We start from the raw sequence: 27,587 nt of genomic DNA, 5'->3' as shown, positions 1-27,587 counted from the left end.
GTATGCCATTCACTCTTGTTGTTGTTTGTCTTGTCTTTCTATTCTCCTCTTTTTCCTGTCTTTTCCTCAGCCAACCAGTGGGACGGATGGCTGTTGCTGTGGGGCGATATAAACAAAACGGACTAAACTGACTGAAACTTTCATTGGTCCAATAAGTTCACTACCCAGACTTTTGTGTTTTGCAGTGGTTTCACTGCATTTTATACATTTAAAATATATATATATATTTCTCATCTCACTCGAAAACATTTCTTTCGATTAGATGTAAAGAAAGAAGTTCATGTTTTCCGAAGAGATATATGGAAATTTGAGTTTAGATTCAGGAATCGAAGCGCACATATTTGCACAGCTCTTTTTCCTCTTGGTTGTGGCTTTTAATTTTGAAAGCGCTTGCCGGAAGTGCTTTATGTAACTTTATTTGGCTTGAGAAATGAACACACACTCCAAGTGTATAGTATTGTGTGCAGAAAGAAGGAGAATGGTGAAACATAGTGCGGTTATGGTAGGGTCGCTAACTTTCCGCGTCCTCGTGTAACGCGGTGGGCCCGCTGCCCGGTAAAGATTCCCGGGTCGGACTCCTTGTCGTTTTCACGGAGGGAGTGTAATCAGTATATGGAAGCGTTGTTTGGAGCCGTTGAACAAAGAGCTTTTCTTCCCTCTACTATTGTTACGGACTGGGACGGCTGGTATCCCTCCGATCCAGAGGCGGTCTCGAACCGTAAAAGTAAGTAAACTCATCTTTAATGTCTTTTTTTAAGGAAAAGAAAAGGTGCGTTTGAATGCGCTACTTTTATCCATTACGCAACCAGCAGGTCCAAGTGTCCGCCTGGCTAAACTGATTTGATTCAAAGCTAGCTGTAAGTTTACGCAACACTGCATATATATATATATATATATATATATATATATATATATATATATATGTATTTACAGGTATATTTGGTTCACACGGGTCTTTCGCTTAAATGTAATGTGTGCTGTTTAAATTTGAGCCAAACTCCTTGTTTTGTTTTCGTTAGCGAGTTTGGAAAACTAACACTCTGCGTTCTTACCGTTCAAAGTCACACAACCTATAGTGTTAACGTTATCCAGATCACATGCATATATATGGCAGCGTGATTCCACGGTTCTTTCTTTCATTTTTTTTGGTGCTTATTAAATCGTGGGTTTCCACAGCAACCGCGCACGTACAACCCCACGTTAGCCTAACTGAGGTCCCCCTTTGTAAGAGTGACTCACGCCATTCTTAAATCTGGAAATTCAGATTCAGTTAAGGCACATATATACGCTCGAATCGGACCGGGACACAGTGGATCTTGTCTTTATATCAGCATGAGTTAAAACTCAGATTAGTGCAAGAAGTTGGCAAAAGAACCAAAGTTTACATGACTGAAAAAACAGCTGCTGTAAGGGATTCAGGATCCAAAAGTGTTGCTGAAAGATTAAAATTAACACTTTTCATAATCAGTGTTATATCAAGGCGGTGAGCTTTGCCAGAGACACTGAGTAACATTTAATTGTCTCTTCCAAATAATGTGAGACTTCGTCCACATGGCGAGCACTTGTTGAGTTTGTCATGTTGCTCCTGTTGACAGGTGAGGGGTGCCCTGTGCTCCAGTCATGACCTCTGGGAATGGGAACACTAACAGCACCCAAAACAATGGAGAGAGTAAACCTGCCCAGGCCATAGTCAAGTCTCACATCCTCACCCATCTCATAGAAGGCTTCGTTATCCAAGAGGGTGCAGAGCCTTTCCCTGTGAGTACCGGAGCTATGTATGTTTCTGTTAATGCAAATGTTTGTTGAGTGCATGAATACACAGCCTGAAAGTGACAACAGAAGATTAGATTTGATATATCTGACAGAATATAATGTTTTGTGTTGTGTTTGTCAGCTGTTCCTCTCAGACTTCAGGTTTCTAACAGTCTGAGTCCTAATCCTCAGAACCCTTTGCACAGTGTTTGGCTCTTTCTATCAAAAGACTTCTTATAGAAAAACAATATTGATTTTCTTTCATCCTCGTCTCTTTTCACCATTTTCAAGGAGAAACACTTGCGTGAAACTTCACCTTACACCGAATTATTTTTTGTTTGCAGGCCTGAGTGCTCCTCATCCTCCCTCTTTGGGATTTTTGAGCCACTACTTGAAATTTTCTTGGCAGAACTGACTTTATGTTTCTATATAGATTATAGTGCATTATGACATTATAATAATTGGCCTCACTTAGTAAATCTGTCCAATAATGTATAAAAAAATAAAAGCATCTTATTTTCTTATATTTACGTGCTGTGTACCTGCGCTACGCCTCACTGGTTAGGATTTCCATGACTGCAGTAAAATTCTTCATCCATCACTTATCCCAGCTGCCCTGAAGAAAAAATTAATTCATGATGATCCCAAAGACTGCAGTTACTAATGACCACTGATGACCTTAAACACATTTTTATAATTTAACATAGTCCATAATCTTGAGCTTGTGTAGCGTTCTGCGCTCTTCATGCAGAAACAACTCAACAAGAAGCAGTTTATATTCCAGAGTTGTGGTGTTCACAGTTCAGCTGTGGTTAAAAACTTAAGAATGATCAGGAGGTAGGGATGCAACGATACCAATTTTTGCAAACCGATACGATACCGATACTTGGATCTGAGTACTTGCTAGGGCTGCTCGATTATGGCAAAAATGATAATCACGATTATTTTCACTGAAATTGAGATCTCGATTATTTGACGATATTTATTTAACCCTTTAAGACCTACTATAGAACCAAGTCCGCCAGAGCTTATATTATTTTTTTACATGTTGTAGTGCCATTTGTGGGAGCATTTCAAGTTGCTATACATCAATACAACTGTTATAGCCCATATTTTAATGATATGTATGCATTAAGTCCACAGTAACTACATTAATTGCAAAAAAGTGCAATAAACTACAAAAAAAATTGAAAATCGTTTTTGTTTTTTTTACATATATTTCTACTTGGAGAAGTTTAAGAGGTTTATCCCTCAAAACTTTAAATACAAAAAAGTTGCAAAAATAGTTTACAACAACAGGAAATTTATTTTGAGTGTCTTCATAGTTTTATTTTGGAGATACAGCAATTTTTATATACTGCAGGAAAAACGAAAAAACAATCCTATGATGCAAATTTGCAAAGAAAACAGCAGGTGCATCAAAATAAACTATTTCCAGTTCTAAGCATCCCAGAAACTATTCAGAAAAGTCAAACATGACCAGTATAGGCTTTTAAGGCCTACAAGTAAAAAACTACATTTCCGCAAAAATTACGCCACTTCCGGTTTCGGGCAGGAAATGGCGGACATGCGATAGTTCGCGCTGACGTCTTTTTCAATGTGGGAAATGTTACGAACAGCTGATCGGATCGGCAAAGCGTGTTTCTGGAATATTATGTTTTTGTTCCTGCAAGCGCTTTTTATGCAATATTTGCAAAGCTTTATGTGGAAGGAAACCGTGACCGAGGACAAGCTGATGGCATAAGATGTAAGTACAACTCCTCCAGTTTCATATGCAAAAAAATTATTGCGCTAGCTTACACGGTTCAGGTTCTACAGGGATTTAAAAATAGTTACACAAAACGGAGCGTGCTGCTCTGACCGGCTTTAAAGGGTTAACAATAACAATGTATTGAATAATGACTTTAAAAAATAATATAAAATAGTGTGCAACACCACTGAAGTTTTTTTTTTACCTCTCTTTTCAACCAACGGCAGTCACTCTCCTCTCCAAATAACTTCTGCTTAGCTTTCCGAGCTTCCCTCGGGTCCTCTTAATCAGCGGTCTCCAACCTTTTTTGCGTCACGGACCGGTTTATGCCCGACAATATTTTCACGGACCGGCCTTTAAGGTGTCGCGGATAAATGAGGGAGGGGCTAATAATCGGCTCAGTCATTTTTAATGATCGTTGAAAGCCCAGATCGTAATCGTGATTAAAATTCGATTAATTGAGCAGCCCTAGTACTTGCCGATACAGAGTACAAAAACCGATACTTCTACCACACACACACACACACACACACACACACACACACACACACACACACACACACACACATTCAATGAATTGGAAGACAGGTTTTATTTTATTCTCTGCCAATAATAAATAATATCTTAATAAAAATGACCACAAAAAAATTTCAAGTGAAAAATAAGCACTTCTGTTAAATTATTGCAGAGTCTCCACATTGTAATTTAACAAAATATCACTGAACTATTGGCACTGTCTCGAGCTTTCGGAATAATAAATAAACACTTCTGTTTGGAATAAAATAAATACAAATTAGGTTTGAGAATAAAATAAACTTTTAAATTGTTGCAGAGTGTCCATATTGTAAACAAACAAACAAAATAACGAAAGTATTTGGCATTGATGAACGAACTCCCCATCTGCACATCTGCCCGTGGTCATCCAGAGCGATAAAATGAGTCAGAGCCTCTGTTATTTTAGCTGCCCGTGGATTTTCTCTTGAAATTTTTCATCGCTTTTCCAAAACCTGAGTTAAAGTTGGCTGTTCCGGTCCACACTGCTGACATTTTGTTTATCCTAGCTACAGCAGCCTCCAGTAGGGGTGCAACGATACACAAAATTCACGGTTCGGTTCGGTTCGATACTTTGGTGTCACGGTTCGATATTTTTTCGATACAAAAAAAATGTTCATGCCTTTTTAATTTGTCATTTATTAAAATTATAAATATATATTTTAACTCAAAAGTACAGTTTTTAAATTTAACCCTAACCCTTGTGCGTGTTTTTTATTTTGACAGCGAATGCGCACCTGCGGACCACTTATGTGCAGCCCTGGTTATTTAGCTCATCATATTGCAGCCACAGAAATTCTTTTGTCCATGAAACCATAAAGCTGCACTTTCTTTTTGCCTTATAGTCTGATTTGTCATAACTTCTCCGTTTTGTGGTAAGCTTTTCTTTGGCTGTCACTTCTTCACCCTGACCTGTCTTATTTGGCTCAGCAGAACTAAAATATATATCCTGCTGCTTTTACACACGCACTCACATAAGCTCAGCGATTCTCTGCGCGATCAACCTCTCACATGTTTAAGCTGCGGGAGATTTCACTTGTCATGTTTGCGTAGTAAGCTAACGATTAATAAGACGATGTCAGAGGAATTGGTGCACAAATTATCATCACTCACAGATCAGTGCTGTCACTCTCTATACACAGTTCGCGTGTTTGCAAAGTGAAAGCAAAAAAACAAGCGCAAATTCAAACGCGATTTCAATATGTCACATATTGACAGTGGCTCACCGATGCCAATGACATAATTACCCAGCTACATTTCTGAAAGAATGCAAAAGCATTGACATATATTTTTCCTTCCTACAATAGCCCGACGGGCAGGGCAGAGATAGATTTTGGTAGCCCGACTGGAAAAATCGCTAGCCCCAAGGCGTCGGGCTAGCGATATTGCAAGCCCTGTATCTGATTGAGGAATCACTCATCTTTGGAAAAGAGAGTTTACTACAGAGAAATGGCTCTTTCCAAAATAAAAGCTATACTATCCGCTTCTTCTGGGCTATATTCTCAGCAGCATAAGGAGAATCATGTGCTAACAGCTGTCTAAATGACTCGGGTAAAGTTTGTAGCGTGCTTGTTGTTTTTGTCTGCTTCCACTTGTCTTTGCACTAGGATGATGTCGGCGTAAATGTGCAGTCATATTCGTTGTGTTCCCACTAGTGCTTTCAGCGTTAATCTCGTTGAAATGACCTTAACGCCACAACACGGCAAATCTCTGTTAACGAGCTACCCCTGATCGCCCCGTGCGTGGGGCTAGACGGCCAACACATTAACGAGCTAACTGCGCTAACACACTAGTTCCCACCCATGTAATTGAGCATTGCGTGGCACATCCAACATACTGTTTTACTTTAGTCCATGACGCGCTTACCTTCAGGGTCATACGTCACATGAAAACCAAAATAATTCCAAACGCCAGATCTGAATGAGGGTGGGGGAGGTCCATGTTGCAAGGAGAGCTTAACTTCTGTCTTGCTAGCTTGCCCTGCGCTCTTCCTTCTGACGATGCTGTCTGTGTGGAGCGCTCAGTGGATCTGCGCTCGACAGTGAAGCCTAGGCGGAGTAGTTGAACGCAGATTCACTGAGCGCTCAACACAGACCGCATTGTCAGAAGGAAAGTTGATAAAATAAATTACAAATGTTGTATTGTTCGATACATATGCGTACCAAACCGAAAGCACTGTATCGAACGGTTCAATATCGATACGAATATCGTTGCACCCCTAGCCTCCAGTTTCTCTTTTTTTTATTTTGAGCTGCCAGTCTGACTCGTCTAACCCTGTGCCTGTTTAGCGCGGGATGTCCCCCTAGTGGCCAATCCAAAAAACTACAACAAAAATGACAAGCCACCCTCTGATTAATGAAATGAGTTAGTATCGGTTCAATGTATCGGTTAACTTTTACGAGTATGAGTACACACACATTTTACAGTATCGGCCCCGATACCCGATACCAGTATCGGTATCGGTGCATCCCTATCAGGAGGTTATGGCATTAAATGCAAAACTACATGATCTGCTCCACTTTGTTTATTATGGCAGTTGTTTTCATGAATGGTCTGATAGTCTGTCGTCATGAATTATGGGATGGCGTCTCCCCCTATTTCATAAAGGATGGTCCAGTGACAGTCTTTTCACATAACGTGGCTACTCTGGTTCTGACGATCTGTGCTGATGGTTTTACAAACTCACTGTAGAAAGCTGGAGCGTGTGGCTCCACGTCCTCCCATTGTGCAAATGTGAAACCAGACTTTCCCGTCTGTGGGAGCTGTTACGTTGCACTTTTGGAGCCAGTGTCTGCGCAGTACTGACTTGAGGTGCAATCACTGCGTCGAACTCCCGCCCACACCGACTGGACGTGACCACGAACATGCCCCTCTGCTCTTTTAAGGTAGCCCAGCTGCTCCAGTTTGAGGGTATCTGCTGATGGGTTTACCGTTACTGACAGCTTGTTAAATTAAGGTAAATACAATCACGTCACTATGATTCAAAAGACTCACATCTTAACGTCTTATAGTTGTACACAACACCTGACATCACTCTGTAGCTCCTGGTGGTGATTTGTTTGCTAGATTAGCTGTTAGCGTATGCAGTGTGTTACTGGCTAGTTAGCAGTGCTACACACATTTTTGAAGGATTTATTACTCCTTAGTTTGTGTTGTCTTATTTTAAACAGAGGTGATGTCAGCAGAGTTGCTTTTAGAATTATCTGGACATTAAAAGTCATTCTTTGAGATTTTAACATAAGACTGAGGATGATATAGAACTGCAGATTTAAACAGTCTTAGATCCACTCACAGAGCACTCTGCTGACATGGAAACATTAAATAAAATGTTAGATCTAAAAATGCAGCAGAAGGTTTGATAGAAGTTTAATTTGTCCTTTTCATGTAATAACAGAGTCCACATTATTATGAACAGATAGTGAGGGAGACCAAGCTGGGTGTCCAGAGGTTTGGAAAAGCTTGTTTCCTTTCTGTCACCACAGCTGTCCTGTGCCAGATGTTCTGTTGACTCACTGAGAGACATCATTTCAGAAACATCAGGAGGACTGAAGCTTATCGCAGGGATCAGCCTGCTAGAACAGCCTGTTTCAGTTTAAGCGTTGTTTTCAATAAATTTAATGCTCAAAAAAGGTTTAGTGTTCCATGTTGAAGCAAAATATGATTTTTGCCATTTTTCAAGTGGTCTTAAAGTTTTGGACTGTGTATTATCCCCTCTGGTTACTCTGGAATGAATGGCTTTGAATGACTTTATGGCAAATAAGACTCTATTAGCAAAACACAATGTGAAAGAATTCCTTATTAAAGTGAATAAGTGAAGACCTTTGACTTTCATCAGGTTTTATTTAATGCTGTCAAAGAAAATCTCATGTTCTCTTTATGCAGTTGAATATATTCAGTGTTTAAAGCAGAAACTGTGCAGGTCTGAGATCAGCAGCTTTCCTAAACACTGTTTATGCTCCTATATAATGACTCCAGTTACATGGATGTTTAATCTCTTTGACTTTTTGAAGTTTAGTCCAATGTAATGTGGGTAGTTACCATTAAGAGTGGACATATAAGAATATTTATCTGTTGTCACTGGGCAGGGTGAGGAATCCTAGGTCAGCATCTGTTACTCTATAGACAAAATAATCATCACAAACTGTCAAATGTGAAGTTTATCCCTAAAATATGTGGAGACAGAAACATGCAGCTGTTTACAGATATTTATTTAACAGCTCTGCAGAGGAAAAGGAGAACAGTTCAGCCTGTAATGTAACAGTAATGTTGGTGACTGGGCAGCGCGATGACTTTTGGACCTCGGTGTAACAGCATCAAGTTAGAAGTTAGAATCAAACTTATGGGAGAGGGTAGCCCTCAAACACGTAATGAGAACGACCAATAACAGCTGAAACCATCTTTGGGTAAAACTTATCTGAGAAAATGTGTTTTTGTTTAGTTTTACCACAGTCCCATCTGCTTTATGGCCTGTGCTGCAGCTAGACACCAGGGGGCAGTAGAGATGGCTCCAGGTGTTTTCTACATTCATTGGTCTGAATGAGTAATGTCACATTAACAAGATGAGGATTGTGCACGCCCCTGCCCAGTGTCTTAAGTTTCTGCCTTATTACTGTTTTGGAGAATGCTGTGTGTGTGTGTGTGTGTGTGTGTGTGTGTGTGTGTGTGTGTGTGTGTGTGTGTGTGTGTGTGTGTGTGTGTGTGCACACATTACAGTGAGGTAATTTAATGTGATGTAGGCACAGTAAAAATGCTAAAATTTTATCAGCATTTCAAAAACCAAACATGAGCACACTGTGCATGTGTGTGCAAAAGTTCAAGGCCTTAACTTTATACAAAGTCTGTTTGGGCTGAGCAAGTGAAGTAAGGTTCAGTGACTGAGGGGAAAATGAAATTTGTGCTCTTTGAGCACTTTGCCTGGGCTGAGCCACCTGACTGCTCAGTGGTAGCCTGTATCACCATGTTCAGTTTCATGCTCCTCCAAAAGTACAACAAACTGCATGTAAATCAGTGCCTTTGTTACAACATCAACAGCATGGTTCATTTTAAACACCTATTTGCACAACGCCTCCTGGTGTATAACACAATGCAAAAATACCAGTTAAAATTCTGGGTTTGATTCAGTCACTTTAACTCCTCCTCAGAGGCTTGATATTTTTCCCAACCATAAAAAACGACTCAAAAAACACTAAAGATAAAAAGCCTGAAATTTTCACTGTTTTTTGTTTGGTTTCTTACCATCTAAATTGTTAATTAGTATAAGCAATGTGAGCGACACAGAGAAACCATGAAGGTCCTGGGTTCGAATCAGCTATCTGGGGCCTTTCTGTGGGGAGTTTACATGTTCTCCCCTTGTCTGCGTGGGGTTCCCTGCAGGTACTCTGGTACTCGTTCTTCCTCCCACAATCCAGAGACATGTAGTTGGTGGGATTAGGTTAAAGTGATGATTCTAAATTGCCCATAGGTATGAATGTAAGTGCAAACTAATGTCTGTCTCTCTGTGTTAACCTGCAACATGACCTGTGTAGGCGGTACCCTGTGTTTTGCCACATGGAAGCTGGGATAGGCTGAAAAGGAGAAAAATATTTTTGTTTTGTTTTATTTATTTTTTGCCAACACAAATAAAATCTTACTCTCACAGCAACTTTAATAAGTGCTTTTATTTATTTAGATTACTTCCTTCTTCTGTTGCTCTGTCTAAGCAGATTTCTGTAATTCTATAATTCAAACCAACGACATGTTTGTTAAACCGTTTCCTAACAAGACCGTTGGAAGAAGCCTCAGCATTAATATGCTGTTTATCTTTATTAAAAGACTATGTATAACAGGCTTTTAAGTCATGTTTTTAACCACAGTCTTCTTAAAAAGCTTTTGTTTTTGCTAATTATAGAATTATTCCTAAATAGTTCTAGGATGACGTCAGTTCTGCCTCCATAACCCACCGGCTGATCGCTGTAAGATTTAAGAGAGACACAAGGCCTTTTATTTCCCACTAGGACAAGAGTGATTATAGGTCATACTATTAAGAAAGTTTTATTCATGTACATGCTTATGAATGATTTCATCCAACAGTATTTAATAAGCATGAGTGCACTGATATGTTTTTGTGTCTGCAGGTGGAACGTCCATCTTTCTCAATAGAGAATCTAAGAAGATATACACCAGATTCAAAGATGGACAGCCTGTCAACAAAGGGTTTGTCAAATTTAAACGTTTCTCTTTCTCAGAATATGGGTTTGGTTTGGGCACGCTTGTCCCTGTAAATCAGTCCAAAGCTGTACTGAGTGGTTGTCTTTATTCCTCAGATTCCTTGTAGACTTTCAAAATCAGTGCCCAGGACTATGAAGCTGTTTTTGTGGCTCTTGGTGGCCCGACACTTTACTAAGACAAGCTATAAAATTAATTTATAACTTTTTAGAAATGCATTTCTCTGGATTTTTATAGTTATTGTTCTGTCTCTCACTGTTCAAATCAACTCAAATTGTAGACTAGAGGTAGATTTCTTTATTTAGTGGGCAAACTTACAAAATCAGCTGGTGTTCAAATATTTTTTTCCCTGACTGTAGATTGTACCAACATCAATTTGTGTCCCACTGTTTTCCAACTGTCAGTAGGCTTTTGGATGGCCCTTTGTAATAAATGTATAAATGAAAATCATTACTGTGCCTCAGCATATTTGACCCGTCCAACACTTCTTCCCCAGCTGGGTTTGTGACAAAGATTTGATTGACTGCAGAGCTTCAGAATACACAGTAAGCTGTAGTCAGTACCACCCACACCTTCATCCTTGCTCAGTTATATGCAAGATTGAGGAGATTTCCAGCATTTCTTTTCTGAGGGTGCATGTAGAGGTAGAAGGTGTAGGACAGCATCATGTTGAAGATGCTTAAAAGCATAAGAGCAAGCAGGGACGCTTGTTTTGCATCACTTTTGAATGGGCTCTGAACAGGAACGTTTTACAGAATGATGCCATATGCATTTTCATGGAAGGACGGTATCATCAAAAGCTCCCTAAGTTGGAACAGTTTGTTAGTCCAGTCTGATCTGTCACTACCACAGGGATTGGTCGAAGGGTTTTGAAAGTAGCAAAGTGACCTCAGCTGCACATATAAACGTGTTTTGGCTGCTCAGTGAGACTAAAAAAGTGCCATTAAATTTCATTCAGCATTTATTTTGTGTAAGAAAGCAGTCAGGAATACTGGGCATAAAGGGAGTTGTGTAGAACTCTAGAGTTGTGTTAGCCCCTTGTTTTGGTTAACAGCTTTGGTGTTGGTGCTGCTGGATGCAGTTCTTTTTACTGGATGTTCAACAGTTTCAGCGTGATGATCACAAAGATTGTGTTGACTGTTCCCTCAGAGGTAAAGGGCCAGCAGGAGCCCATGCTGACCTGTGAATTATGCGGCAGGGTGGATTTTGCCTACATCTTCAAAAGATCTAAGAGGTTCTGTTCTACGGTCTGCGCTAAACGGTAAGATCATTGTCTTCATTTTCACAGTTCACTGTGGTTCACTGCCTTAATATTGTCTTCGAGCTGATACATCATTAGTCGACATTTAGGAGAATATGACTGAGGAAGCTACTTGAGTGTTTGGTCCAGACTTTGCCTGTGACCTCAGTGTCACATGTTTCTCTCCCGTGTGCAGTGACTTGCTGTGTGCTATAGTTCCAGCTATTTTAAAATATTTTAGGGTCTTTACCTTAGAATATAAAGCACCTTGAGGTGACTACTGTTGTGAACTGGCACTATAGAAATAAAATGGAACTGAATACAAAGAACACTTCTACTGAGAATGACAAAGGAATAATTTAATTCACAACACACCAGACGTAAACATCTAGTTCAGATTTGTGAATGATGCACAGATTTTGAACTTGCCTTGTTTGCTATCCTTGTAGTTACAATGTGGGATGCACAAAGCGAATGGGTCTGTTCCCGAACCGCAAAACCACCCTGGAGAACATGAAGAAGCAAAAAGCTGTGAATGGAAACCACAAAAACACCATCATAGACTCTAAAAAGAAGGTGAGACAGTCAGGACTATTTACCCTAATGAAGTGAAGGATAACCGAGAGTGGTTTGCAAAGATGGTGGTGGTTGGTGCTTTGAACCCCGGCTGCTCCCGTCTGCATGTGGCTAACATTGTAACGTTAGTAAGATGCTGAACCCAAGTTACTCCCAGTGCATCCATCAGACTGTAAATGTTACATAGAAGTGCAGAGTGTGTGTGGGTTTGCTGTGTCTCTCAGTACGGTCTCAACAGCATAGAGGAGGTTTCAGTACTCTAGCAGAGCTGAACACGGCCATAGAAGCTCTTTAAGCTGTCAGCGGGACTGGTATCTGCTCCTTTGTGTAAGAAGGAACAGGATAAGCACTGCCCAAACCAGAGAGTGGATATCTCTGACCAAACAATCAGAAACGAGCTTCATCAGGATGGCCTGAGGGCACGAGTCCTTCAGTGGCCTTGTGCTTCCTGCAGTTTCTGAAGGATGAAGAACTGAAATGTTTGAAGGTTGCCATGTTGCCACCATCCTGGAGGTCCAGACTGGCTCTTAGTCCATATTCTTGTGCCTTCCCAGTGTCATCAGCATGGACCCTACCACTAACAAGGGTGTTCAAAACACAAACAACCAAAACATAAATAAACACGAGGCTAAGAAGAATTCTGGATTCTGCTGGTAAAAAAAATGGGTACCAAACTTTTGAATATGGTTATATATATATATATATATATATATATATATATATATATATATATATATATATATATATATATATATATATATATATATGTATATATGTATATATATATATATATATATATATATATATATGTATATATATATATATATATACGTATATATATATATACGTATATATATATATACGTATATATATATATATATATATATATATATATATATATATATATATATGTATACGTATATATATATATGTGTATGTGTATATGTATATATTAGGGGTGCAACGATATTCGTATCGATATTGAACCGTTCGATACAGTGCTTTCGGTTCGGTACGCATATGTATCGAACAATACAACATTTGTAATTTCTTTTATCAACTTTCCTTCTGACGATGCTGTCTGTGTTGAGCGCTCAGTGAATCTGTGTTCGACTACTCCGCCTAGGCTGCACTGTCGAGCGCAGATCCACTGAGCGCTCAACACAGACAGCATAGTCAGAAGGAAGAGCGCAGGGCAAGCTAGCGAGACAGAAGTTAAGCTCTCCTTGCAAGATGGACCTCCCCCACCCTCATTCAGATCTGGCGTTTGGAATTATTTTGGTTTTCATGTGACGTATGACCCTGAAGGTAAGCGAGTCATGGACTAAAGTAAAACAGTATGTTGGATGTGCCATGCAATGCTTAATTACATTGGTGTGAACTAGTGTGTTAGCGCAGTTAGCTCGTTAACGTGTTGGCCGTCTAGCCCCATGCACGGGGCGATCGGCGGTAGCTCGTTAACGGAGATTTGCCGTGTTGTGGCGTTAAGGTCATTTCAACGAGATTAACCTGAAAGCACTAGTGGGAACACAACGAATATGACTGCACATTTACACCGACATCATCCTAGTGCAAAGACAAAAACAACAAGCATGCTACTAACTTTAGCCGAGTCATTTAGACAGCTGTTAGCACATGATTCTCCTTATGCTGCTGAGAATATAGCCCAGAAGAAGCGGATAGTATAGCTTTTATTTTGGAAAGAGACATTTCTCTGTAATAAACTCTCTTTTCCAAAGATGAGTGATTCCTCAATCAGATACAGGGCTTGCAAAATCGCTAGCCCGACGTCCCGGAGCTAGCGATCTTTCCAGTCGGGCTACAAAAATCTCTCTGCCCTGCCCGTCGGGCTATTGTAGGAAAAATATATGTCAATGCTTTTGCATTCTTTCAGAAATGTAGCTGGGTAATTATGTCATTGGCATCGGTGAGCCACTGTCAATATGTGACATATTGAAATCGCGTTTGAATTTGCGCTTGTTTTTTTGCTTTCACTTTGCAATCGTGCGAACTGTGTATAGAGAGCGACAGCACTGATCTGTGAGTGATGATAATTTGTGCACCAATTCCTCTGACATCGTCTTATTAATCGTTAGCTTACTATGCAAACATGACAAGTGAAATCTCCCGCAGCTTAAACATGTGAGAGGTTGATCGCGCAGAGAATCGCTGAGCTTATGTGAGTGAGTGTGTAAAAGCAGCACGATATATATTTTAGTTCTGCTGAGCCAAATAAGACAGGTCAGGGTGAAGAAGTGACAGCCAAAGAAAAGCTTACCACAAAACGGAGAAGTTATGACAAATCAGACTATCAGGCAAAAAGAAAGTGCAGCTTTATGGTTTCATGGACAAAAGAATTTCTGTGGCTGCAATATGACGAGCTAAATAACCAGGGCTGCACATAAGTGGTCCGCAGGTGCGCATTCGCTGTCAAAATAAAAAACGCGCACAAGGGTTAGGGTTAAATTTAAAAACTGTACTTTTGAGTTAAAATATATATTTATAATTTTAATAAATGACAAATTAAAAAGGCATGAACATTTTTTTGTATCGAAAAAATATCGAAACGTGACACCAAAGTATCGAACCGAACCGAACCGTGAATTTTGTGTATCGTTGCACCCCTAGTATATATATGTGTATATATGTGTATATGTATATATATGTGTATATATGTATGTGTATATATATATATATATATATATATACATATATATTAGGGGTGCAACGATACACAAAATTCTCGGTTCGGTTCGATACTTCGGTGTCACGGTTCGATATTTTTTCGATACAAAAAAAATGTTCATGCCTTTTTAATTTGTCATTTATTAAAATTATAAATATATATTTTAACTCAAAAGTACAGTTTTTAAATTTAACCCTAACCCTTGTGCGTGTTTTTTATTTTGACAGCGAATGCGCACCTGCGGACCACTTATGTGCAGCCCTGGTTATTTAGCTCGTCATATTGCAGCCACAGAAATTCTTTTGTCCATGAAACCATAAAGCTGCACTTTCTTTTTGCCTTATAGTCTGATTTGTCATAACTTCTCCGTTTTGTGGTAAGCTTTTCTTTGGCTGTCACTTCTTCACCCTGACCTGTCTTATTTGGCTCAGCAGAACTAAAATATATATCGTGCTGCTTTTACACACGCACTCACATAAGCTCAGCGATTCTCTGCGCGATCAACCTCTCACATGTTTAAGCTGCGGGAGATTTCACTTGTCATGTTTGCATAGTAAGCTAACGATTAATAAGACGATGTCAGAGGAATTGGTGCACAAATTATCATCACTCACAGATCAGTGCTGTCGCTCTCTATACACAGTTCGCACGATTGCAAAGTGAAAGCAAAAAAACAAGCGCAAATTCAAACGCGACTTCAATATGTCACATATTGACAGTGGCTCACCGATGCCAATGACATAATTACCCAGCTACATTTCTGAAAGAATGCAAAAGCATTGACATATATTTTTCCTTCCTACAATAGCCCGACGGGCAGGGCAGAGATAGATTTTGGTAGCCCGACTGAAAAAATCGCTAGCCCCAGGACGTCGGGCTAGCGATATTGCAAGCCCTGTATCTGATTGAGGAATCACTCATCTTTGGAAAAGAGAGTTTATTACAGAGAAATGGCTCTTTCCAAAATAAAAGCTATACTATCCGCTTCTTCTGGGCTATATTCTCAGCAGCATAAGGAGAATCATGTGCTAACAGCTGTCTAAATGACTCGGCTAAAGTTAGTAGCATGCTTGTTGTTTTTGTCTTTGCACTAGGATGATGTTGGCGTAAATGTGCAGTCATATTCGTTGTGTTCCCACTAGTGCTTTCAGGTTGATCTCGTTGAAATGACCTTAACGCCACAACACGGCAAATCTCCGTTAACGAGCTACCGCCGATCGCCCCGTGCATGGGGCTAGACGGCCAACACGTTAACGAGCTAACTGCGCTAACACACTAGTTCCCACCCATGTAATTGAGCATTGCATGGCACATCCAACATACTGTTTTACTTTAGTTCATGACTCGCTTACCTTCAGGGTCATACGTCACATGAAAACCAAAATAATTCCAAACGCCAGATCTGAATGAGAGTGGGGGAGGTCCATGTTGCTGAGAGCTTAACTTCTGTCTCGCTAGCTTGCCCTGTGCTCTTCCTCCTGACTATGCTGTCTGTGTGGAGCGCTCAGTGGATCTGCGCTCGACAGTGCAGCCTAGGCGGAGTAGTCGAACACAGATTCACTGAGCGCTCCACACAGACAGCATCGTCAGAAGGAAAATTGATAAAATAAATTACAAATGTTGTATTGTTCGATACATACGCGTACCGAACCGAAAGCACTGTATCGAACGGTTCAATATCGATACGAATATCGTTGCACCCCTAATATATACATATATGTATGTATGTATGTATGTATGTGTGTATGTGTGTATATATATGTGTACCAAAATCTATCTCTGCCCTGCCCGTCGGGCTATTGTAGGAAAAATATATGTCAATGCTTTTGCATTCTTTCAGAAATGTAGCTGGGTAATTATGTCATTGGCATCGGTGAGCCACTGTCAATATGTGACATATTGAAGTCGCGTTTGAATTTGCGCTTGTTTTTTTGCTTTCACTTTGCAATCGTGCGAACTGTGTATAGAGAGCGACAGCACTGATCTGTGAGTGATGATAATTTGTGCACCAATTCCTCTGACATCGTCTTATTAATTGTTAGCTTACTATGCAAACATGACAAGTGAAATCTCCTGCAGCAAGCTTAAACATGTGAGAGGTTGATCGCGCAGAGAATCGCTGAGCTTATGTGAGTGCGTGTGTAAAAGCAGCAGGAGAAGTTATGACAAATCAGACTATAAGGCAAAAAGAAAGTGCAGCTTTATGGTTTCATGGACAAAATAATTTCTGTGGCTGCAATATGACTAGCTAAATAACCAGGGCTGCACATAAGTGGTCCGCAGGTGCGCATTCGCTGTCAAAATAAAAAACACGCACAAGGGTTAGGGTTAAATTTAAAAACTGTACTTTTGAGTTAAAATATATATTTATAATTTTAATAAATGACAAATTAAAAAGGCATGAACATTTTTTTTGTATCGAAAAAATATCGAACCGTGACAAAAAGTATCGAACCGAACCGAACCGTGAATTTTGTGTATCGTTGCACCCCTAGTATATATATGTATATATATGTATGTATATATATATATATGTGTATGTATATATATGTATGTATATATATATATATATGTGTATGTATATATATGTATGTATATATATATATGTATATGCATGTATATATATGTATGTATATATATATATATATATGTTATGTATGTATGTATATATATATGTCTTTTCTCTTTTTCTTTTTTTCTTTTTTTTAAATCAGACTGATGTATTACACCTATAAATGAGAGAAAAACCTCAATATAGTCCCATTTTTCTCTCGGACTCTCTCAGACTGCTCCCTGTGTTCAGAGGCCTGCTGCTGCTCTGCCTACTGCTCACTCAGTCCACCCTGCACAGGAGGATTCAAATCAGTGTTCAGATTTGTCCCTCTACAAAAGACCCCCGTCCCCCGTGTCAGTTCCCCAGCGCCTGCCTGTGACACAAGGCTCTGAGCTGCCACTGTTGCACCATGGCTTCCTGCCCAGTGATCCGGGGCAGTGGAACATAGGGGACGTTTACGAGTTCATCTCGTCTCTGCCAGGTGGGTGATCAATCTGGTAATGCCTGCGTTCATCTCCAGCTGTGAATTTTTCTTTCTTTACAGTGCAGAAAGAGTCAAGTGTGCACAACTCTACAGAGGCTCTTCTCATTTATTCATAATTTGTTTCTATGGAGACAGACAAACTTGTAATAACTTAAACTGAACATTAATCTACAAATCGTTAAAGGCACTTAACTCAATCGATGACAACTAAAAATCTCAACCAGTCTAAATCTCAGTGACCTGAAGTTTTGTGAAAATCTTGTGAATTTTCTAACCCTGAGAGGAAGCCACTTAGGGGTTTCAAACTGATACCATTGGTGTATCTACTATCTGCTCTCAGACAAGTTCCAGTGTCAGTCATCTTGGACTCAGCGTCAGAATCAGAATACTTCCTCAGGGATTAATAAAGTTTTCTGATTCTGTTTCAGAGGTGAGAAGTTGCGTTTTCTAAAAATCTTGTGAATGCAGTAACTGGACATGACGTAGGATAGGTCTATCTCCTAAATATCTTGGCTGTAGCTCAGGTGGCAGAGCAGGTCAGTCACTAATCAGAAGGTCGGTGGTTCGATCCCAGGCTGCCTCCTGGCTGCATGTCAAATATCCTTGGGCAAGATACTAACCCCATGTTTGCCTACTGGTGGTGGTCAGAGGGCCCGGTGGCGCCAGTGTCCGGCAGCCTCGCCTCTGTCAGTGCGCCCCAGGGCAGCTGTGGCTACAATGTATCCCATCACTAGTGTGTGGATGACTGAATGTAGTGTGAAGCGCTTTGGGGTCCTTAGGGACTACATTTTACCATCTTTGACGAGTTCAAATCTCAGTGACCTTGACCTCAAGGTTAGTGGTCAAGTTTCTGTAACCTTCTGAATGCAGTAACTCAACAACAAAGTCACCTCGGATTTTAAAACTGATACCAGATGTGTATCTACAAGGAGCTAAGGGGTTGCACTGGCAGCTGCCAGCAAGTTTGTTTTTCCAGTGAAATATATAAAAATGCCAAAGATGATACGGTGTGTCAGGCATAAAATAATATTTTTACACCACCAAGGTATTACCAAAGAGCCTTTGGGATGGTGTGTTGGGTATGTTCTTTAAAAACTCGAGATATCTGGACAAATGGAGGACAGAACAAGCTGTCTACAGCAGCTGACCAAATTTAAAAAATCCAGCAAAGATCTGACGCAGATTAAATTGATCCTGACTCAGCTGATCCTGTGGTTTGCTGAAGCCTCATCATCAATTGATTGATTGATTGATTGATCAGACTTTATTCATCCCAAGGGAAATTGGGTTAAGGCTGCCAGCCGTGCCAGCGCCATCTTACCCTTCTGACCTACACAAACATCACATGGGGAAGACAGGTCAGAGAGGTATAACAATGGTAAATACACAACATGAGGAAATACGAGGAGAAAAAAGAACTCCCCCCAGACTGAGCTCCAACAGGGAGATCAGTTTGAGAACAGAAAAAAAAACAAAACACCTCAGTGCATACAAAAAGCACATGACTATCAATACACCATAGAAACACAAGACAAGCAACAGGGGCGGGCAAAGGGTAATAGAGAGCCGGTGTAAACAGCGCATCCGGTCCTGCAGCATGTCTGCGCTGGTCCAGTCGACCGCCATCTTCCCCGGGAGGGGACAAGCATCGAAGCCGTTTGGAAAGGGAGGGGGGATGAGTGTGTATCAGTGTATGTGTGTGTGTGTCCAGAGTTCAGCTGAGACGGTGTCCTTCGCCCTGCCAGGCTAAGTAAACAGTCTTCCAGCCAGCCAGCCAGGTGGCCTTGCATAGGGGAGGAACAGTCTAAGCACCGTCTGTTATCAGGGTGTTTTTGTTCAGCTCCAGCCTTGAGATCACAGCTGGCGCCGAAGTGGTAGCTGCATGAAGTGATGGTGGTTTTTACTTTAGTGCGAACAACTCATGTGAATTTCAAAGCTGTTCTAACAGTCCGACACTGGTCTCTCAATCTCCTGTTGGAGAGCCGTGAGCTTCTCCATGATGTTATCAAACTTACGCTCCGTGATGTTGTCATTCTGGGTGGCTGTAGCTCAGGAGGTAGAGCAGGTCACTTACTGATCGGAAGGTTGGAGGTTCGATCCCAAGCTCCTCCAGTCTGCATCCAAGTATCCTTGGGCAAGATACTAACCCCAAGTTGCTTTCCGATGCATCCATCGGAGTATGAATGTGTGTGAGTGTAGTTAGAAAGCACTCAGTATAGAGGTAGTGCTTGTGAGAATGGGTGTGACTGGGTGAATGTGGCGTGTTGTATATGCTTTAAGTACTCCGGGAGAGTAGAAAAGCGCTATATAAGAATCAGTCCATTTACCATCAGTCCATTCTTGTGCTCAAAGAGCCGATTCTGAGAACTCACGACTGCAGTGAGCTTCTCCAAGGTGTAATCAAATTTTCGCTCAGAGGTCTTATTCTCAGTGTTCTTCTCCAAGATATAGAATAGAATAGAATAGCCTTTATTGTCATTGTACAGAGTACAACGAAATTGGAGTGCCACTCCCTTGGTGCAAGTTTCAATAATAAATATAAATGTAAAATATAAAAAGTACAAAAAAAACAATCGTAAGTACTCAAACAATAGTAAGTACGATATATACAGGATAGCAGCATTAATATAATGACAGTATGAATAGCAGCATAATATAATGACAGTGACGGTATGGAATAGGTTCAATTGTTTTTGTGCTTATTTACTACGGTGATAGCTCTGGGAAAGAAGCTATCCCTGAATCTGTTTGTCCTGGTTTTATGTGACCTGTACCGTCGGCCTGACGGTAATAGTTCAAACAGTTGGTTGCTGGGGTGAGAGTGGTCCTTGATGATATTGCCAGCTCTGCTGAGGTACCGAGAGTTTGCAGTGACCTCCAGGCTGGGCAGAGAGCAGCCAGCGATCTTCTGGGCTGTGTTGATGACCCTCTGCAGTTCTTTCCTGTCTGCAGCTGAGCACCCTGCATACCATGTTGTTATGCCGTACGTTAGGATGCTCTCTATGGTGGCTCTGTAAAATGTCACCAGCAGCCTCTCCTCCAGGTTGTTCCTCCTGAGCACTCTCAGAAAGTGGAGACGCTGCTGGGCCTTTTTAACCACCGCTGTAGTATTTGCAGTCCAGGAGAGGTCATCAGATATCTGCACGCCCAGAAACCTCATGGAGTGTACCCTCTCCACACAGCTCCCGTGAATGTAAAGTGGGGCCGGGTCTGCTCTGCCCTTCCTGAAGTCCGTGTTGCGCTCAATGAGCCCATTTTGAGAACTCACCACTCATCCCATCGATTCAATCCCAGCGGGCAGCCTTGTGGGGTTTTGAACAGCCGATTCCGCTTTCTTTATCTTCAATAAGCCAGGGCCAAGCCAGCTCCGATCAACAAGAACCCTGTTATCATGGTTCCAAATAGGTAGATATCTTCAGCGTCTTCGATCGACAGTCCCGCCAGGCACACAACCCTCCAGTTCTGCCACCTGTCCATCGTGTATCCGGCAGGGAAAGTACCTCCAGGACACTCAGGCTCACCCGAGCCCAGACTTCTCGTTGAGAAAAGGGTGTCAATTGCATTCAGGGGCCAGTTGATCAAATCCATAATTCCTCTTTAGGTTTTAGAGAACGACAGTGAGAGAGTGTTCCAGGGAAAAGTAATACAAAAAACACGAGACTAGACAAGGACACAAGAGGCTAAGCAGGGAAGATAAGGGAGAGGAGGAGAAAAGTGCGACCGCCTTCACCAATTCAGACGCCACCAACCTTCCAGTTAGTAGATGACCTGTTGTCCCACATCTACCACACTGGGCTGGCTGTCACTTCCAGTTAGTAGCACAGGTCAACTTCTAATTGGAAGGTTGGTAGTTCGATCACCATCCTCTAACTGAAGCATCAGAGAGCAACTTGGAATTAGTATATAATCTAATTAGGCAAGCTGAAGAGGGCGGTGATCGAACTACCAACCTTCCAGTTAGTAGATGACCTGTGCTACTAACTGGAAATGACAGCCAGCCCAGTGTGGTAGAACAGTCCCCATCAACAATAACTGCTTCCTGAGAGTGGCTGTTTTCAGGTCATCAAGCCACTGATGTAATGACACTGAGTATTCAGGACCACCTGTGTGTCTGTGTGAAGGGGAGTGAAACAGCAGTGATGGCTGAGAATATCCATGGAAGACAAAAGGCTGCATTTAACTGCAAAACACAAGTTTGGCTTTCCAAGTAACTTAAGGGTTAACCCAGGGTTTTCTGTACTACTAAGGTGGTTTACTCCTTAACAGGGTAAGTCGTCATGGTAACTTGTGCTGTGAACCTATCTAGCTCTGAAGCAGGTTAAAATCCAGATCAACAATCAGTTCTCCAGAAAGTAGCATCACCTGTCCTGGAAAATCTGCCCGACCTCTGTACACACACAGTAGGAGGGTTTATTGTTTTTTAATGGAGGTGTCTTTGTTTCCCTAATGAACGTCTGTAATAAATAATGTCGATGTTTAGACACAACTTCATTCTGCGACACCACGCCCAACATGTTGGCAGAACCTTCACTGTATATCAAAGTCATACATACATTATGTTTGAATTCTATTTTTATATTTAATATTTGCTCTCAAATCCAACACTGAGTGTGCAGCTGAGAGAATAAAAGCTGAAACCGTCAGATACAGGTTTCAGTTTAAAATCGGCTGGAAGTGCCACATTTACAGTTTGTTTTAAGCATATTATAGAGTTACTGCTGGTTGAATGTGTTTTATATGTGCAGCTTGTTAAACTGTGCTTTGCTAAAAAACACTGAATGAATCACAAACTGTCACATTGTCACAAGAACACAGGACACATGTTACGATTACCTGTTCATTAGTTTAAAGCTTTCCAGTAAGCTTTAAACTGGATCCATTTAAAGATTAAAGTTGCAGAGCTCTAATGTTTAACCATCAGCTTAGGAATCAGCAGTGAGAGTGCACTCAATGTTAAAATGATCAACTGGATTTAAAATGATACCATTCTGTGTGCTGAATCACCACGTTAACAATGAATGATCGTGTCTTTTTTTACAACAGTGTTTCATTTTATTGACATGTTTTCTATGTTTCTTATAGATTTTAACACATTTCTAGTAAAGCTGTCACATGGATCATTTTCTGTGATCCATAAAGGCTGGTAATGTAAATGTGCATTTGAAGTGTTTTAAGTAGCAGGTCATTTCAAATGCAACATTTCTGTCAGCTGAACAAACATCAGCAAACACACAAACTGTGTGTGTGTGTGCAGTCTGTGACAGTGTGTTGCTAACTAAAGGTCCAGCTGCTGGATTCCCAGGGAGAGAAAAGAGTGTAACTTTAGTCAGAGATGGAGGAAGACAGATGAACAGGTTATAGTTAAAGGTAAGAGCTGCAGATTTAAAGGTTACATGTAATGTCCTCATTTTTATTCCCATATTAGATCTGTATATAATGTGTTTTGATAAGTTGTATATTTTCACATTGTGAAACTCCCTGCAAAACGAGCTAAGTATAGTAACTTTGTGTTATTCAAATGCTGATGTTGCATGGTAGTTTTGTGCAGGTTAAACAGGTTAGCTTGCTCACAGTCAGTGTTGGGTTACATTAAATGTAGCAAAGATTAATGTGGACTGGAGCTGCTGTCGCTTAGATTCATTCACTGAATTTCTACCAACTGTATAAAGACAGTGTACTGTTAGAGTAGGATAAGTCAGCAAAGATGGCTCAGTAAACATCTGCTTACATTTAGTTGAATTCAGTTGTCTAAATCCACAAAGAGCAGCAGGTCAGCTGACCTGTTCACTAATAATCACAACTGATGTAGAGTTACTGAATCCCACCTTAAACCCCGACTGTAAACGTTTTTCTGTTTAGATGTGGAGGCAAAGTCGCCCTCTACAATATAGGCAACAGTTTGGAATGATGTTTGGAAACTGTCTTTCACTGCCTGTGTCCTGCATCACTCGTTTAAGCTTAGTGCATTCATTAGAATTAGAAAGTAGATTTGTATTCTCCCGTTGTAGTCTAATGTAAAACTAGGTGTAGTTACCGTTGGTAGAATTGTCCTTCATGGAGCTACTCTTTACTTCCTTACTTTCAGTACATTTCACTTGTTTACTTATACTCGAGTAAAATTGATTTAATACTTCAACTTTTACTGCAGTATTTTTTTTAATTCAGGTATTTGCACTTCGGCCTATTTCAATAATGTCTGTACTTCTGACACTCTGTGCCTTCATAAATTAGACAGCAAAGCCTTGACAATCTCTCTGAGATTGCAACCAATCTGTCCAAGTGAGGCTATGACTATTTGCTGAAAGGTTACCTCCTGTCAGGGGATATTTGCTGTCTTTAAAAAATAATAATAAAATATCAATATTTGGGTTCCCCGTATTAATACAATATGCCTGCGAAAAATTTGGTGATGCTATGCTGTATCAATTTTTTCCTCCACCCCCTTTGAGTTTAGTGATGCAAGGCTTGGATGCAGTTGCTCAGCTGTGGAAAACTGCTCCATGAGCCCCTCTCCACCCTTTTCTTGATCTAATCTGAAGACCACCTGAAGTTTGGAGCTGACTGTGATTTTATGTGGCCTACCACTCCATGTCTGGGTTGCTGTTATTCCCAAGTACCACTAACTAGATCATTGAAAAGATCATTGGAGCCTCTGTTCCCTCCATCACAGACACTTATCGCACCCACTGCATCTGCAACGCCACCAGCATCGTGGACGACCCCACACACCCCTCACACACACTCATCATCCTGCTGCCTTCTGGCAAGAGATACCGCGGCATTCGGCCCTCACTGCCAGACTGCCAAACAGTTTCTTCCCTCACACTCCAGAACACTCAGTGACTGGACCGACACGCTGACACACACCTTCTTACACCAAGTGACTTTTTGCACAACACTCAGTCTTTTGTGCATTTCTATTGCACTGTTGTGTCTGTATCATTCTGTTGTGTCTTTGTTGTAGACCATGTAGCACCATGGTCTTGGAGGAATGCTGTCTCGTCTCACTGTGTACTGCACCACTACACGTGGTTGGAATGACAATAAAGCCACTTGACTAACAGCTGACTGCAGAACATTTAGTAGTCAGGATTTTTACTGATTTTTACTCGTGAACTCGAGGCTGGTCACGAACATGATCCTGTCGGACATCAGACTGGTCGACTTTGGCCACACAACAAAGGCAGCAGTGAAATTGTAAGAAGTGAAGCTGAACACCAAACAGGTGTTAACAGCATGGAAATCCCAACCCTCTATGCAGATTAGGGTTGTCACTATCTGATTATTACACAACAACAGTCGATCATAGTGATTTCTTTGATGCCTGACTTCAGCAGTGTCCTGTTCTGATTCCGCTCTCTTTGTGCTTCCCTTTTCTTGCAAAGAGATCTCCGATAGATTGTTTTACTGTTCTCTGTAAGGACTGCATGTGAGCTGTGAACTCACCGTTGTCGCTCTGTTGCTGCAGGCTGCCTGGAAATTGCCGAGGAGTTCCGCTCTCAGGAGATCGACGGGCAGGCCCTGCTGCTGCTGAAGGAGGACCACCTAATGGGAACCATGAACATCAAACTGGGGCCTGCACTCAAGATCTTTGCTCAGATCAGCATGCTCAAAGACTCATAGTTCATCTCATCCAATACATACCCAGCTCTCAATGGCAGCTCAGCTATTACTGCACTAACAGGACGTGCTCAGGATTCCCCATGTTAAATAGTTCTCGGCTGAATTCAGGTCCCAAGACAATTTTCATTGATGGATATTTTGTAACTGTCTCCTGACCTAATGGCCGTCAGCTCCAACGTTTACACTGAAAACTTCACTGTGCCCTGTGGTTGGGAGGGCTGCTGTGTTAGCTAGGCAGTGTAGAAAAAAGTTTGATTACGAATACATTTAGTTTTTTATAGTGTTTATTGTACCTTAAGTTTAGCATTTCATTTGTTCTGGAGGGTGACTGTGAAGATTTCAAACGTGTGCCTACTGTTTCAGTAAAATACACTTTATTCAAGCCTCTGCGTCCTGCATGGAGTCAGTTATTCCTGAATGCCTGTGATCCGGCTTTAGGACTGTCTCATCAAACTCTGCGTGGTTCTGTGTCTGGTTTGCACAGTATTTGAGCTATGGGAAAAATACATTTAAAAAAATCACAAGGAAGTTAACTATTCATTTATCCAGCTTAAATACAGGGCTCTGATTAATTGTGTTAAAGTTAGACATTAGACAGTTAACAAAGTAACTAAGCTTTGTCCAGACTCTGCACTCTATGGAAGGTATGGTTTTGTTTGTTTAGTAATCTTTGACTGAAACGGAGGTAAAGATGCAGAACAGCCCAGCTCAGAGCCAAGATGCAGCTGGGAATGTGTAAGAGTATACTCTGTCAGAGCATGTCATTGCTTCATACACAATAACATTTAAAGGTTTTCAGAAAGGTGAACTATGAAGCAAGTTCAGGATAGCCAGGTGTTCTTATTTAGATGGCCCAAATATTCGAGCAGCTACCACAGCAGTGGCTTCACTCACTTAAAATGGGGCTATTTGCCTGAACATTTGTTAAACACAGACTGGTGCTTTCTGATGCTCTCCAAAATTCAAGGAGGCCTGGAAATTGCCTGGAAGTGTGCAGAAACAACAACAATCCAATACACTTTCTGCAAAAAACAGAAATAAGAAACCCTCAAGAGGCTCTTCAGCGATGGTACTTAGACTTTTTTTGTTGTGCTTTTATTGCACTGAAGCCGTCGTAATGTTTTCTTGGTATTGATACACAGAACTACTACTAAAACTGGTCTGTGGAGGTTCATCTCCAGGACAAAACAGAAACTAAACAACATTGTGTATGCTGTGCAGAGCAGTGAGGAGTGCTCAGTCCGTTACATTGGAGAACCTAAACCATAAACACATGGCACAACATAGAAGAGCCATACTGACAGCACATGACTCAGCCGCACATCTGCACCCTAGGACAAAGGTCACTTTTCGAGGATGCTGATGTTCACATTCTGGACAGAAAAGACAGATGGTTTGATAGAGGAGTGAAAGAGGAGGCCAATTATGCATACTGTCATCTTTGAACATGAGCTTACGACTCATGGCTCAGAGAAGGTTGGGGACCACTGCCTTAGATGATTCTAGAATGTACTGCATATGTGTCAGCCTTTTAATTACTTAAAAGCTGCCTTGTGAAGGTGACATGCTTCATTGCTATATGACAACATTCGTCTAAATCAGTTGGAAGACCTACACTTTTCCATGTTTATGGAATAGTGTTTGTCTGCTTCCACTCTGCCAGACTAAAGATTTCATTGGTGGTGGATGCACAGACAATATCAACTGGTCACAGGATGCCTTCATCAGATGAGCAGCTTGTTCGTTGGATCAAAAACAAAAACAGGAACAATCAGTCTGCAGAAACATGATGATTACTTTTGCAAGAATTTGAATTTACAAACACACAGACTCAGGTTGAGGCTGACAGCAGGAGCACCTGTAAAGTTGATGGTGTCCGTTGATTCAGTCACATTTCAGTTCACCACTTGCATTCATTGTTTCTTTACAATGTGCTTCTCGTGTCCTCTGTCCTCTGATCATCTGCATGTGACCTCAAGCAAACCAAGGATGTGTCAAAAATTAAAATACAGCTGTGGTGGGCTGCATCAAAACAATTCATGATTTAGTTATAAAATTATGTCATTAATATTGTTTATAAAGGTTTACAGATATTACATTGGATTCAAGTTTCCGCCCTTCCTGGGACACTGAAGGACATTCAAAGAGTGGTCCTGATTCAGTCCC

General features: G+C 41.0%; 1 protein-coding gene across 1 annotated transcript; it reads left to right on the top strand.

Moving 5' to 3' along the window:
* The first annotated feature begins 437 nt into the window (after positions 1 to 437).
* Positions 438 to 25,742, top strand: phc2a (polyhomeotic homolog 2a (Drosophila)). The gene is made up of 7 exons (XM_085344653.1): positions 438 to 724; positions 1,596 to 1,758; positions 10,168 to 10,246; positions 11,408 to 11,519; positions 11,948 to 12,074; positions 17,546 to 17,795; positions 25,267 to 25,742. Exons 2-7 carry the CDS (start codon positions 1,621 to 1,623, stop codon positions 25,419 to 25,421), a joined length of 861 nt encoding a protein of 286 aa, XP_085200779.1. The 5' UTR covers positions 438 to 724; positions 1,596 to 1,620; the 3' UTR covers positions 25,422 to 25,742.
* The last annotated feature ends 1,845 nt before the right edge of the window (positions 25,743 to 27,587 follow it).

The sequence above is a fragment of the Diplotaxodon limnothrissa genome, linkage group LG20 (assembly GCF_057381915.1).
Source record: "Diplotaxodon limnothrissa isolate DT_005_m linkage group LG20, D_limnothrissa_male_GT1.1, whole genome shotgun sequence".
Taxonomy (NCBI): Eukaryota; Metazoa; Chordata; class Actinopteri; order Cichliformes; family Cichlidae; genus Diplotaxodon; species Diplotaxodon limnothrissa.
The sequence above is the reverse complement of the archived record's forward strand: the minus strand, read 5'-3'. Positions and strand labels throughout refer to the sequence as shown.

Coding starts and splice junctions, on each gene's coding strand:
- phc2a (XM_085344653.1), top strand. CDS start 1,621: ATGACCTCTGGGAATGGGAACACTAACAGCACCCAAAACAATGGAGAG. Junction 10,247..11,407: donor GGACAGCCTGTCAACAAAGG/GTTTGTCAAATT, acceptor CTGTTCCCTCAG/AGGTAAAGGGCCAGCAGGAG. Junction 12,075..17,545: donor TCATAGACTCTAAAAAGAAG/GTGAGACAGTCA, acceptor GGACTCTCTCAG/ACTGCTCCCTGTGTTCAGAG.